Genomic DNA, 14,060 nt, shown 5'->3' on the forward strand with positions numbered 1-14,060 from the left:
CCCAGGAGCATTAGGGATGGGGGCAAAAAGGGGCTCTTGCGGGGTGGGATGCTCCTCCGAACGCCACCTCCCAGCAAATAAATCGGGAAAAATAAAAAAATAGCACTTTTCGAGGGCTGGAAAGGGGAGGGCGCCCATGGCTTTTGCCAGGGGGGAGCTTTCCAGGCTGTCTGCCAGGGAGGTGGGTGCTGCTGCCACCGAAGGGCTGGGGTTTGGTGGTGACGGCCAAAAATCACAGCCGGTGCAGGACCACCAATATCCAGCAACCCCCGGGCAGCCCCAGTTCGGGGGGGCAGTGCTGATGAGTTGTTTTCCCTCTTACAGAGCTGATGCTTAGAAGGAGGGGGAAAAAAAACAATCAAACCAACCAGTTTTGGGGCAGGAACAGAACCTCTCTTAGCACCCATCAAACCAGGGCTCAGCTTTGGTTACAACGTACTTCACAGACTCACTGAATCCCAGCATGGTGGGGGTTGGCAGGGCCCTCTGTGGGTCACCCAGCCCAACCCCCTGCCGAAGCAGGGTCACCCAGAGCAGGCTGCACAGCACCACGTCCAGCCGGGGTTGGAATATCTGCAGAGAAGGAGACTCCACAGCCCCTCTGGGCAGCCTGGGCCAGGGCTCCGTCACCCTCAGAGGGAAGAAGTTCTTCCTCGGCTTCACCTGGAACTTCCTCGGCTTCAGTTTGTGCCCGTTGCCCCTTGTCCTGTCGCTGGGCACCACTGGAAAGAGTCTGGCCCCGTCCTCCTGACACCCACCCTGAAGATATTTATCAGCATTTCTAAGGTCCCCTCTCAGCCTTCTCTTCTCCAGGCTGAACGAGCCCAGCTCCCTCAGCCTCTCCTCGTAGGAGAGATGCTCCAGTCCCCTCCTCATCCTCGTAGCCCTCCGCTGGACTCTCTCCAGTAGCTCCTCATCTTCCTTGAACTGGGGAGCCCAGCACTGGACACAGCACTGCAGATGGGGCCTCACAGGATGGCACGATTGGGCGTCCTCTCAGCTCCAGCCTCAGAAAAAACAGCCACGTGCGCCCGGTCTCAGAAAGAACGAGGACTGGAGCAAAAACCCCAGCACCACGACCCGTGTGACCCCGTACGCACCACCCGAAAGCCACAGCGCCTGCAGACTCTGGGTTTTGCAGGATGGGGGTAAGCGGCTGAGGAGCTCAGCCAAATTTGGGGCGTCCTTGGTCCCACATACCTCAAAAAAAAAAAGCATTTTCCCTTTTTCCTGGGAAAAGCATCTGGCACCATCCTGGGTTTGTCCTTTCCAAGGCACGAGTAATTCCTCCCTTTCCAAAGGGCTGTTGTAAAAAGCAGACTGACTGCGCGGATCCAGGGGAAATTTTATCCTTTATAGCTCAAAAGGCAAATCAGAAATTAAGGAGAAATTTTGCATACAGCACCTGACACAGCTCCAACCTTCCTGCCTCTGCCCTCCAAGGCTTTTTTTCCTGGCAAGCTGCTCGGGGACGATCATCCCCAACCCTCTCAGGGCTCGGAGGCTCCACTCTCTTCAGCAAAGCTCCAATTTAAGCAGCTCTACGAGAGCTGCCTTCGGCTGAGGAAGAGCAGGACAGTCGCTTCTGTGTCTGGGATAGCTGCAGCACAGCGTTATTAGGGTGGTGAAACACTGGAACAGGCTGCCCAGAGAAGCTGTGGCTGCCCCCTCCCTGGCAGGGTTCAAGGCCAGGTTGGATGGAGCTCTGAGCACCCTGGTCTGGTGGAAGATGTCCCTGCTGATGGCAGGGGGGTTGGAACCAGATGATCTTTAAGGTCCCTTCCAACCCAAACCATTCTGTGATTCTATGATTCTAACTCACAGAGATTTCTGCAGAGTGAAACTTGCAGGAATCCTCACATACTGAAACATAAAGGGGTGGAAGAACTGAGAAAAGCCACCTTTCATTCTGGACTCCAGTCAGATATAAACACCTGTATTTGTTTTTATTAAGACAAGCTGCTTGACAACAGTGGAAATTTCTTCCAATTCACCAAATTATCAGTACAGAGCTCACGAAGTTGCCTTCTGGAGGCTTGAGCAGCCGAGGAGGAGAAGCCTCGTGCTCCCAGGGGCGGCTCTGAAATGGACGGAGCCTTCTTCACCTCAGTTCATCTGCGCTAGCAGCTCTTCAAGTTCGGGGCGAGACTTTAATCGGCTCTTGAAGTCGGCTTCTGTGTGCTGTGGAGGGAGGGGAACAAACAAACCCTGAGCAAATCAGAATCACCTCTTGAGTACTTTTTGAAATCAAGAGGAGGACAAACCCTCTCCTAGAGAATCACTTGAGTGGAAAAAACAGAGACCTGAATGTCTACTGAACCCAGGGAGTGGGAAGAGCCGGTGGAAAGCTGCTGCAGACCACGATCTTGCGGGCAGCTCAAGCTGGAAGCTGGTGGCAGAGCTCTGAGCCTCCCCTCTACAGGAGCAGCTGCTGGGGGTAAAGCACCGAGGGCAGAAAGCTTCCGGCAGCAAGCGAGCGTGGCAGCCACGGACACGCGTGGTCACCACAAAGGCTCTAAAACTCAGCCTTGTAGGCTCCTCCTGAGGTGCCAAGTGCTTTGGGAAAGAGCGAGCAGTGGCATCGCGCTCATGGCCAACTGGACACCTTCAGCTCTGCCACTGCTGATCACCGGAGCATCTGCTTCGCTAACGAGACTCGCCACTTTCTCCAGAACTTCTCAAGAGCACCCCAAAGCTTCGCTCTCTCTTCTCGACTGCGAGTTGCACGAAGCCGGCTTGGGTCCCTCCCCTGGGCTTCCTGCATCGGACTGCAGTGACTCTGCGAATGGCGCAATGTCACAGATCTCCCTCCAGAGAGAAAGCCATCAGCCAAAACTGAAAAAAAGAAATGGCAGCCCTAAGGCGGAGACGGGACTGTGACCAAAGCAGAGAAGATTACGGGACTCGGGAGACCTTCTCCTGTATTCCTTCTGGTTTTGCAGAGCTGAAGATAACTCAACATTCTTCAAAGGCCACTTCAGAAGCCAACTGTGATTTCATGTTTGAATTTACTATGCTGCCTTCCCTTTCCAGCTACGAAAATCTTTGAGTCCCTGAATAAAAAGGGCCCTCTGGGACCGTTTTATCCGAATGTAAAGTGACAGAAGCTTAAATAGCTCCTTATGCCTGGGCCACCGGTGAGTGGAGTTCTGTCCTAAGTCCTCAGCACCGAGAAAACTGTTGGGCCTCTCTGCAGAAAGCAAGCTGAATCCCTCCCAGCGCAAATTCCGTCAGAACAGGGCACAGCGTTTGCGTTTCCAGCCTCTGCCGGCTGCTCCATGAAGTTCCTGGCGATTCCCAGGTAAGAGGTGGGGAAGCACTGCTGAAGGAAAGCGTCCCCCTCCGAGTCGCAGGGAACCTGCGGCAGCAAAGGAAAGCACCTTGCAACCTGCCATCTCCTATAGATCTATAGGATTAGCGGGGCCAGTACCTTCTGTGGCACTAATTATCAGAGGCTAAATGGAAAATGAAACACTCATCAAGAATTAATGTTTTTTCACAGACCAAGCAAGGGCCTGGTTCGGGGAGATCCTGGGTATCCATAAGGCTAGAGGAGACAGCAGCCTCAGCACCGGCTCTGTATTTTCAAAGCAAATTCATGTCACGCATCGCATTTGCTTCCTAAACGCAAAGGCACTGGTAAAATTAACCATACCTCCCTCACTGACAGATGGACCCCTTCAGGCTGACTACTCTGAATAACTTCCAGGAGTATCGGAGCAAACGTCGAACTCAAACCGCTGATCTGCAAGAAGAAAGAAGAGCGCTGCAGGAACAGAACACCACACACAAAATGGACTCGTTATATTAACGGCAGAGGAAGAGAGTCCGCTTCGGCACGAGCCTGGGGCAGGCAATCACTTCATCAGAGCAGCACTCTGCTTCGTGCGCACGCCGCTCATACACAGCGCAGCCCAGAGCTCTCATTGCGGCACTGCTCGGTGAATATCGCGCTTCCCATCCCTGCCTGCGTCATCTCCTGCAGGTAAAGAGACCTGGCCACGCATGAAGACCTTCATTTCGGGGAGAGACTAACACAAAGGCTGCCACGGCAAAGCTGCAAGCCCCAGCGTCAGCCACACGTCAGCTCTCTCCAGTGGAAAAAGGCGACCTCTCGGTTTAAAATGCAATTCAGCAGAGGTTCAGCACACGGCAAGGGAACGCACTACAGACTAGCGAAAAGAAGCACCTATTGACCTCAACCCTGGACGCTTTTGAAGCTGGCCCTGGCACTAATGGGATTTTTAAATTTTCATCGAGTTTGTCCAATCATTCATCCTTAAACATGCCTTTTCCACCCCTTGTATGGAGTATTTTGCATAAAATGGGTAATAAATCTTCTGGCTGAAATACAGAACCCGGGAACCCCTCCTCTGCTTCTACGCCGTGAGTAGCCTTTGGCAAAAAATGTAATTAAACTTCTTTGTGCTTCAATTTACGCACAAATTACGCCTCTCATCTGTCCGAGGGACTTCACTCCAACTGTTCAGGGGTTCTGAGAGCCTGCGCTGCACGAGAGCCGCAGTGCTGTCAGCGAACACCAGCTCCTACCTGGACGACCCTCTGGTGGGTAGTGAGGACGGCATCCAGCTGCATCTTGGAACCTCGCTCCTCCAAGAACAGCACTTCGTTGGTTTTGGTGGGCATCGCGTAGCTGCAGGAACCACAGGGCAGTGCTTAGGACGGGGAGGACAGGCTCGCACTGCTTTACAGGAACGAACCAACCTCCAGCGGCAGAGAATGTGGAAGGAGATTAACTTTTCATGAGAAATTAATTATGCAAACAATGTATCTTGCAAATCAAGCACTGGCAGGAGCCGGGTGTTTTACTGGAAAGAGGTAAGGGAGCAGCTTGCGGCACTACTGCCAGCAAAAACCTGTTTCAGCTGCAAGCGCCAGCCGGAGAAGAGAGCTTTTAGCTTCTTCATAGTGGAAGGAGACCTTTAAAGCAACAGTTCTGATTTATTTTGTAACAGCCTGTCTGTTCTGATCGGGAACAGAGCTAAAACCCACTGCTGCAACGCACCACCAGAAGACATCATTTTCTGTGAATTTAACAGGAATTTAACAGTCAGGCACTGCATCAGATCCTGCCCTCCGGTGAGCGTCGCTCCAGAGACCTGGGCACCTCCATCTGCACAGCACCAATAACAACCCGCTGCACCCTACTGCCCACGTTTTACCCTGGAAATTCCGCTCTGAAAGGGTAAAGAATTTCCTTCCGTGCACACTGAGCTCTGCACACCAAGTCAGCCTCAGAGGGCACAAGTCTGACACGAGGTAGTAACGCTTTACCCTGGAAGTGCTATCAACAGTCTCAGGCTGCGGGATTTCTCTGCAAATGTTTTCCAGCGCGTTGCTGCCGACAGAATTCGAATTTCTTAGCGTCGCCGGGCATCCCTCTCGAAACAAGCACCTATCACTCACCGATGTGTCAGTTTTTAGTGCAGTTTGGTGCAAAAGACACCACTGAGAGACCACAAGCGACTGATCTGTGGGCACAGCGTTTCAGATCCACGGCTGACAGTTCAGCTAAGCGGATGAACATAAAGAAAACAATTTTTCACAGAATCACAGAATGGGAGGGTTTGGAAGGGCCCTCTGGGGATCACCCAGCCCAACCCCCTGCCGAAGCAGGGTCACCTACAGCAGGCTGCAGAGGACCTTGTCCAGGCGGGTCTTGAATATCTCCAGAGAAGGAGACTCCACAACCTCCCTGGGGAGCCTGGGCCAGGGCTCCGTCACCCTCAGAGGGAAGAAGTTCTTCCTCATGTTCAGCTGGAACTTCCTCGGCTTCAGTCTGTGCCCGTTGCCCCTTGTCCTGTCGCTGGGCACCACTGGAAAGAGTCTGGCCCCGTCCTCCTGACACCCACCCTGAAGAGATTTATCGGCATTTCTAAGGTCCCCTCTCAGCCTTCTCTTCTCCAGGCTGAACAAGCCCAGCTCCCTCAGCCTCTCCTCGTAGGACAGATGCTCCAGTCCCCTCCTCCTCCTCGTAGCCCTGCGCTGGACTCTCTCCAGTAGCTCCTCATCTTTCTTTTTCATAGGTTTAATCAGCATGACCAGGAACGAGCATTTACACTCAGAGGTACAGTTACAGGTACGCATTTTAGACAATCACCATGAAGCGTTTTTACTGCCTTGTGGCAACGCAGCGCTTCTCCCAGTGACTACAGCTCCTTGGGTGCAGTGCAGGCAGCACCGAGCTGCATCACGCTCCCCAGACTCACTAAAACCAACAAAGCTGCTCTCAGGGTACACCTGCTTCGGAGATCTAGTGTGCAACTGCAGCATCCTCTGCTACTGAACTAAAGCAGCGGGTGGCTCTCCCACAGTCGTCAGGGGCTTCCCAAGCTCATTCTAGCTTGCACAATCATTATCACTTGCTTACTGCAAGCAGAGCCTGGGTGAAACACTATAAAGAAAAAAACAGCAGCAAAAGTCAGCAATACTTAAGCCTACATCCCTGGGCTCAGCACCCACAGGCTTAAGCCTTTTTCTCAAAGGAATGAAAAGTGGCAGCTATTTTATTGCTTGAGATCTGTTCAGTCAGTGCCTGAACAACTCCACTTCAGCCTCTCTTATACGAATAAAGCACTCAAAACCGTACAGACACACAAAAACACCAGGCAGATGACAGAAGATTTGGATTTCCACATGGGAATCCAGCAGGGAGATCAGATTACGGCCTCGTCTGCAAGGCAGCGTCATCCCCGAGCCTCACGCGGCCCAACGCAACGCGATGGCGAGGGACGACAAACGCAGAGCCGCGCTCCTCGTACCTTTCATTCACTTTAACGGCGAGGCGGTTGCAGAGTTTATGCACGTACTGAGCAAAATGCTCCACGAGACACATGTCATAGGAAGTCATCTGGATGTTGACATCTCCGTACTCATATTCGGTCCCAACATTTATCTCTTTCATCTGCACTTTCTCCTTTCTCTTCTTAGGAGGCTGTATTAAAAAAAAAAAAAAAGGGAGGAAAAAACAGAAACCATTACCTGTTTTGAACAAGGCTGGAAATAAAAACCATTGAGTCTTGCCCACACAGGAGACCACGCTAGGGTACTCTCTTCCTACAAAGGTTTGCTGAACTATGGTGAACATATCCCAGCCCATCTGTGCTCCCTCTCCCTGACTACAGAACCGGGATGACATTATCTTGACAGATGTTCTCGAGTTGAGCAGTTCAGTTCTTGGATGGCAGCACCGCAGAAGTCACACAGAAAATACGTGCATGCCATGATTAAATTCTTCCAGAAGAAACCGAGGAGGAGGAAACAAACTGCTTTTTGTTTCAGTTCCTGCCTTCGAGGCAGCTGTCCAGATGAGTTGTTGTTTCCTCCTTTCACAAAAACTGTCGTCTTTCCAAATTTCAGGGAACGTAAAAAGTTTAAATGCAAATAAGACCTGATCACAATATTCCACAATAATTTGAAGTTGGGGCGTTAAATTCAGCATCAGGAAGAGACTCCTTCCTCCCAGAACTACTCAGTAACTTAAACAAGAACGAACCGGACAAAAGAATGCATTTATGCAGTGCTGTGAGCGGGTACTTCATGCGACATAACACTCCCTACCGAGAAAAGCAGCAGTAAACCACATAATCCCTTTTTAACATGACTCCTCTGCTACAGAATTAATAATGCCAACATTTAAATCAGACTTTAAAAAGATGGGTCAGCTAAAAGCAAGCACAGAGGGGAGTTCTTAAGCCTACCTCCTTCGGGAGCAGGTATTTAAACCTCCCAATGCCATGCGTAGGACGGGACTTGTAGTGTCTGTGGCAGCTCACGAGTGCATCACCTTCAAATCAAAGCAGAGCAAACACGTTTTCGGCTGCGTGGCAGAGAGCCCTTCTTCTAACAGACATACACAGGCGCTTCGAGAGCCCCACACCCACACCGGGGGCACGAGTTTGTCCTCGGTTCTTTGACAGAAGGCAAAGGCAGGCTGAGGCTCCGGCCGATCTCTGCCCCACGCAGGCAGCCTGCGCACCACAGCAAGAGTCTTACAATTCACAGTTGGTGACAGTGAGCAACAAATAAGGGAGGAAGAGATTAAAAGTGACTCATTTCCCCGGTGAATTCTCAATCAAACCAACAAAAAAACAATGAAACAAAGACAGACTTGTCAGCACCAGTGGATGGCGAGGATACCGACGAAACATCACATCTGCCTCCTCTTCTGTGACAGCAGCGATGCTGCTACGATGGATCTGAGCCCCACTTAATTTCAAATCCAGCACTGTTCAAATATTCATGTGCTAGGAAGCCAAATCAAAACGGCACCAGCTTTTATTTATACTTCCTTCTCCAGGGTAAAACGAAACCCTCCATAACCCTCATTTTAACAAACGAAGCTCAGAGCAGCAGAGAGAACCTGAACAGCAAGGATCGCAGCCACTCAGTTACACTTCGCCTCCACAGCAAAATCAAATTCTATTTTAAATTGTAACAGTGGACTCCACCACCTGAATAAATGTTAAAGTGGGACCTCACAGGGGTGCAAGTCCCTTCCTGGACATTAATATAATGAATGGTATCCAGCTGGTGTCACTCCCCAGCGTAACATCATGACTAGGAGTACCTGCTAAACCAGGAACAGGGAAACAGAAGAAAAGGCTAAGAAAAAAGCTATGAAATTGGAAAAACATCCGCTGAGGGTATTTAACCAGTCCAAAATTGGCTAAAAAAATTTTAAAAGGAGACACAAACTCTGCAATATGTAATATTTATTGGGGACAAATGAAGATTTGCCTTGCATCGGATTAATAAGAGGCCTCACCTGCAGCACACAGACGGCTTTCTCTGGGTGTTGCTGCTCTGTAGGAAACAAGACAATCATGAAAAGCTCTGATTTCACCCACCTGTGGAAACACAACCTATCTGGCCAATCTCCTTGAACAAAGGCTCATGCCCCAAGCCCCTCAGACACAGACAGATCCCATCAGCAGAGACTTTCTCTCCTTCACACCATACAGCCCCTTCAGTTCCCAGACATCTGCTGAAAGTCTTCCCTCCACAATTAAAAGATTTTCCTTGGCAAAAAGACTTTTTGATTTGTCATGTATGTTTTCAGACACTGTAAAAGCGACCGAGTGTTTTCAATGCCTTACAGGGTGTTTTACTTACTGGCTTTGATTTCAGACCACTCACCTGCCCAGCACAAACACCTGCTTTAGCAACGCTCCCTTCTGCAAGCACAGCACCTGCAAGCAGCCACCACGGTCAAAATGCAAACAGCATGGCAGACACTCAGTGAGTTTTCACCAGTGCTTGCCCAAATACAGCCACCAAAACAACACCTGAGGCCCTCTGAATGTACCAATAACCCTCCCAATCTCTCCAGGGCCTCCAGCCACTGTCAAGCCCCAGAATATCACTGCAACACGGAGGAACGGGATGGAGGAGGAGGAAGATGATGACTGCAATAACCTTTTCTTGCACCCCCTCGTTTTGCCTCAGGATCCAAGCTGGGGTGGGAGGCTCTCCTCCTCTCGGTTACAGATCATACTCATCCCACGCACCGTCCCACGGCCTCCAGGTTACAACAGCCGCGCGAACAGCCTTCGTGCTCGTTCCAGCTCCACAGACGGAGGGAAACGCAGCTCACCCATCCCCAAGGCAGCGCCAAGCAAAGAGCTTTGATGTCACCACAACCCTGGCAGGCAGGACCTGCATCACGTGTGGGGATAATTACCAACGTCCCCAAAGAGTGACCAGGGGGACAGGGAGGACCAGGGATCGGACGGTCCCTGAGGCCAGTGACCGGGCTGTCACGGGCCCTGTGTCACTGGGTGATCCCTGGGGGCCTGAGGAACGGTGTGGGTGGATCGAGAACTGGCTGAATGGCAGAGCTCAGAGGGCTGTCATCAGCGGCGCTGAGTCTAGTTGGAGGCCAGTAACTAGTGGTGTCCCTCAGGGCTCAGTACTGGGCCCAGTCTTCTTTAACTTCTTCATCCGTGACCTGGATGAAGAGTTAGAGTGGACCCTCAGCCAGTTTGCTGATGACACCAAACTGAGAGGAGTGGTGGATACACCAGAAGGCTGTGCTGCCATTCAGTGTGACCTGGACAGGCGGGCAGAGGGAACCTGATGAGGTTCAACAAGGGCAAGGGCAGGGTCCTGCGCCTGGGGAGGAACAACCCCAGGCACCAGTACAGGCTGGGGCTGACCTGCTGGAGAGCAGCTCTGCGGAGAGGAACTGGGAGTGCTGGTGGATGACAGGGTGACCATGAGCCAGCAGCGTGCCCTGGGTGCCAAGAAGGCCAGTGGGATCCTGGGGTGCATTAGGAGGAGTGTGGCCAGCAGGTCGAGGGAGGTTGTCCTTCCCCTCTGCTCTGCCCTGGTGAGGCCCCATCTGGAGTACTGTGTCCAGTTCTGGGCTCCCCAGTTCGAGAAAGATGAGGAGCTACTGGAGAGAGTCCAGTGGAGGGCTACAAGGATGAGGAGGGGACTGGAGCATCTCTCCTACGAGGAGAGGCTGAGGGAACTGGGCTTGTTCAGCCTGGAGAAGAGAAGGCTGAGAGGGGACCTTAGAAATGCCAATAAATATCTGCAGGGTGGGGGTCAGGAGGACGGGGCCAGACTCTTTCCAGTGGTGCCCAGCGACAGGACAAGGGGCAACGGGCACAAACTGAAGCCGAGGAAGTTCCAGCTGAACATGAGGAAGCACTTCTTCCCTCTGAGGGTGACGGAGCCCTGGCCCAGGCTGCCCAGAGGGGCTGTAGAGTCTCCTTCTCTGGATATTCCAACCCCAGCTGGACGCAGTCCTGTGCAGCCTGCTCTGGGTGACCCTGCTTCGGCAGGGGGTTGGGCTGGGGGATCCCCAGAGGTCCCTGCCAACCCCGACCATTCTGTGATTCTGTGATCCCTGGCTCAGGTACACAAGGGTAGGTGACCCAGTGCACTCAGAGCCAGGCCAGTGTCCCCCCAAAAGACACAGCCCCCCCTCCGACCCGAATCCAGGGCCGGGCCTGCGTGTCCCCCCCCGCCCCCGACTCCCCACTACCGCGCCCAGGCCTGACCTTCCCGACCCCAGTCCCAGAACCAGGCCCCCGGTGCCCAAGCCTGTCCGTGTCACCCCCCCACTCTCCCGTCCTCCCCCGCTACCCAGCCCAGTGTCCCCAGCGCAGGTCTCGACCCGCCGCTACCTTCGCCAAGGCCGCGCTCATCCCCGCGCCCGGGCCGGAGCCGCGTCCGTCCCTCAAAGCGTTCCCCCGCCCGGGTCCCCGCGGCTCCCGCCCCCGCGTTCCGCCCCCCGGGGGGAACCGGCAATTCTTTGGGCAACCCGCCCTCGGCGCTCGCAGGGCCCCGCTTTGCTGAAGGACGGGTGGGCAGGGCGGTAATGGCGGACTGCTTGACCCCGTCCCCCCCCACCGGGGCCGCCTCACGGAGCGGACGTGGCAACAGCCCCGCGGCGCACCCAACCGTGCGCCCAGCGCCGCCAACCCTGCTCGGCCGCGGACCGCCCCCCGCCCGCTCCTCGCACGCTGATTGGCCGTCCGCCGCCGTCCATCGGCGGCCATGTTGAGCGTGGCGACGCGGCTGTGGTGCGGCCGCCATCTTGAGTGCGGCCTGGCCTGCGGCGGCCATGTCAGGGCTGTGAGGGGGAGCGGGCGTGGAGGACGGCCGGGGCCGGGCAGGGCCGAGGCATCGGCGTTGCGGATCCCTCAGGCGGCTCACGTTGTCCCCGCTGGCTGAGGGATAGAGGCGGGGAGCCAGCGGGGGCTCAGCAGGCCCCTGCTCCAGCCTGGGGACAGGCCCGGTGGGGTGTGAGGGCGCCGAGGGTCGGTCTGGGTGTGCAGGCCTGAAGCAGGGCCAGAGGATTCGGTGCTAAACCTGCGTGGTTTGGCCACGAGCACTGCAAAGGGGTTATTTTGCGGTTGCAGAGGCAGGGCTGGACCTTAACCTGCAGTCAGCAGCCGTGTGTTTGTCCGGGGTCGGCTGTGTCCGTGCTGGCAGGCCGCCACAGGCCTTGAAAATGAAGGATTGTGTCATGGTGAGGTGTTCGGGCTCCATGGTTGGCACGGTTTAGGCTTGTGGGGGAAGCAAAGCCAAACTCTTCTTTCAGCAACCAGCTGCTCCCTCTGAGGACGGGGTGAATCCTGCCTTACTGCCAGCATTTTGATCTCAGGACATTTTAGGTGGGAAGACTTGCAGGAAGGATGGACGGGCAGGGACCTCCCCAATTTGCAGCAATTTGTTCCCAGTGGGAGCGGAGGTGGGCAAGGGGCTCTGCCTGGCAGGCCAGGGTGGGAAGAGGTGGGCGCTGCGTAGCCTTTCACCACCTGAACCTGGCAGTGTGGACTTGGCTGCGGAAAACGCATCCCTTTGCAAACTGTCCCCTCCTGTCTTTTCCACCTTCCTCTTCTTCACCAGGCCATCTCTCAACACAAACTTTCATTTCTCCTAGGCTACTGTCCACTCCTTTCCTGTCTGGCCCCAGTTTACCCCTTCTGGGTAAGCCCTTCAGCAAGGGCTGGCAGAGGTGATGCTCGAGCGATTTGCGGCCTACGCAGAAAGCTGTTGTAGGCTCCCTGCCCCTTCTCCATCTGCTCTCTATTGTGCTGTCTGGAGGAGTGAAGCGGTCCTGGGAGAGTTGAGATCCAGCCCTGAAAGTCTCCCATTTCTTTTTGGACCTGTGTGATTACAAAAAACATTCAGAAAGCTTTTAAAAATAACCTAGAAGAAAACCTCTGACATCTGTGTCTCCTCTTCTACCTTCTGCAGCTCTTCTCAGGGCCGTGCCTAAGGCCTGCAGGAATTAGCAGGATGATGGATCTCTCCTGGCTTGAGCGAGTGCGGGCAGGTCCCTCAACTGCTTTGTCTTGAAAGCCTCATCCCTATCCCCTGCCAGCCCTGCGGGCTGAAGCCTCTTTGGCAGGCGATGCAGGAGTGTTTCCTTCTCCCAGTGCGAAGAGACAGAATCCCAGCATGGCAGGGGGTGGAAGGGACTCCTGGGGATCCCCCAGCCCAACGCCCTGCCGAAGCAGGGTCACCCAGAGCAGGCTGCACAGCACTGCATCCAGCCGGGGTTGGAATATCTCCAGAGAAGGAGACTCCCCAGCCCCTCTGGGCAGCCTGGGCCAGGGCTCCATCACCCTCAGAGGGAAGAAGTTCTTCCTCGTCTTCAGCTGGAACTTCCTCTGCTTCAGTTTGTGCCCGTTGCCCCTTGTCCTCTTGCTGGGCACCACTGAGAAGCATCTGTCCCCGTGGTCCTGACACCCACCCTGCAGATATTTATCAGCATTTCTAAGGTCCCCTCTCAGCCTTCTCTTCTCCAGGCTGAACAAGCCCAGCTCCCTCAGCCTCTCCTCGTAGGAGAGATGCTCCAGTCCCCTCCTCATCCTCGTAGCCCTCCGCTGGACTCTTTCCAGTAGCTCCTCATCTTTCTTGAACTGGGGAGCCCAGCACTGGACACAGCACTGCAGATGGGGCCTCACCAGGGCAGAGCAGAGGGGGAGGAGAACCGCCCTCGACCTGCTGCTCACACTCTTGTCAATGCACCGCAGGATACCATAACGCTGAGCCTGAGCAAAGCTTTGGTGATAAAAATAATTTTTACCAACAGTTGAGAGTTCTGCCTGACTTGTTTTCCCTGGGATCAGCGGGAAAGATCCCCGAATCCATACTGACACATAAACAAGGACAATATATATATTTAAAATTATGTTGGAATGTTTTGAGCCGATCTGGATTCCATTTCCCTGTGGTGTAGGAGAGCAGCCACACAACCGTTGCCACAGCAAGGGGAAAGCGCTCCCAAGTCGCGGGTGCAAAGCTGAAGGTGAGCTCCAGCTCATATCTTTATTAAAACTTATTTAAATTTAATCACCTTATTAAAGACACATTTTCCCTTTCAGTTCACTGGCAGTTCAAGGCCTGGGAAAAAAAAAAACCAAAACCTCGGAGAAGCAGTTAATCATGCTGAGGGAGTACAAATGAAATGATCAAAAATAGAAAGCGTAGACCGTTTGGTTTTCAAAACGCCGTCTGTTTCTGTGCCTGGGTTGCGCGCGCTGGTAGGGGTGAGGCTCACGTCTGAGAACAAGGTC

General features: G+C 53.8%; 1 protein-coding gene across 1 annotated transcript; it reads right to left on the reverse strand.

The window, feature by feature from the left end:
• Positions 1–1,927: 1,927 nt before the first annotated feature.
• On the reverse strand, positions 1,928–11,357 carry LOC142360630 (large ribosomal subunit protein mL48-like). The gene is made up of 8 exons (XM_075414962.1): positions 11,157–11,357; positions 9,160–9,212; positions 8,789–8,826; positions 7,722–7,807; positions 6,783–6,955; positions 4,552–4,654; positions 3,656–3,745; positions 1,928–2,181 (listed from the first exon to the last, which is right to left on the reverse strand). Exons 1-8 carry the CDS (start codon positions 11,175–11,177, stop codon positions 2,107–2,109), a joined length of 639 nt encoding a protein of 212 aa, XP_075271077.1. The 5' UTR covers positions 11,178–11,357; the 3' UTR covers positions 1,928–2,106.
• Between the last annotated feature and the right edge of the window lie 2,703 nt (positions 11,358–14,060).

Source organism: Opisthocomus hoazin, chromosome 1 (assembly GCF_030867145.1).
Source record: "Opisthocomus hoazin isolate bOpiHoa1 chromosome 1, bOpiHoa1.hap1, whole genome shotgun sequence".
Taxonomy (NCBI): domain Eukaryota; kingdom Metazoa; phylum Chordata; class Aves; order Opisthocomiformes; family Opisthocomidae; genus Opisthocomus; species Opisthocomus hoazin.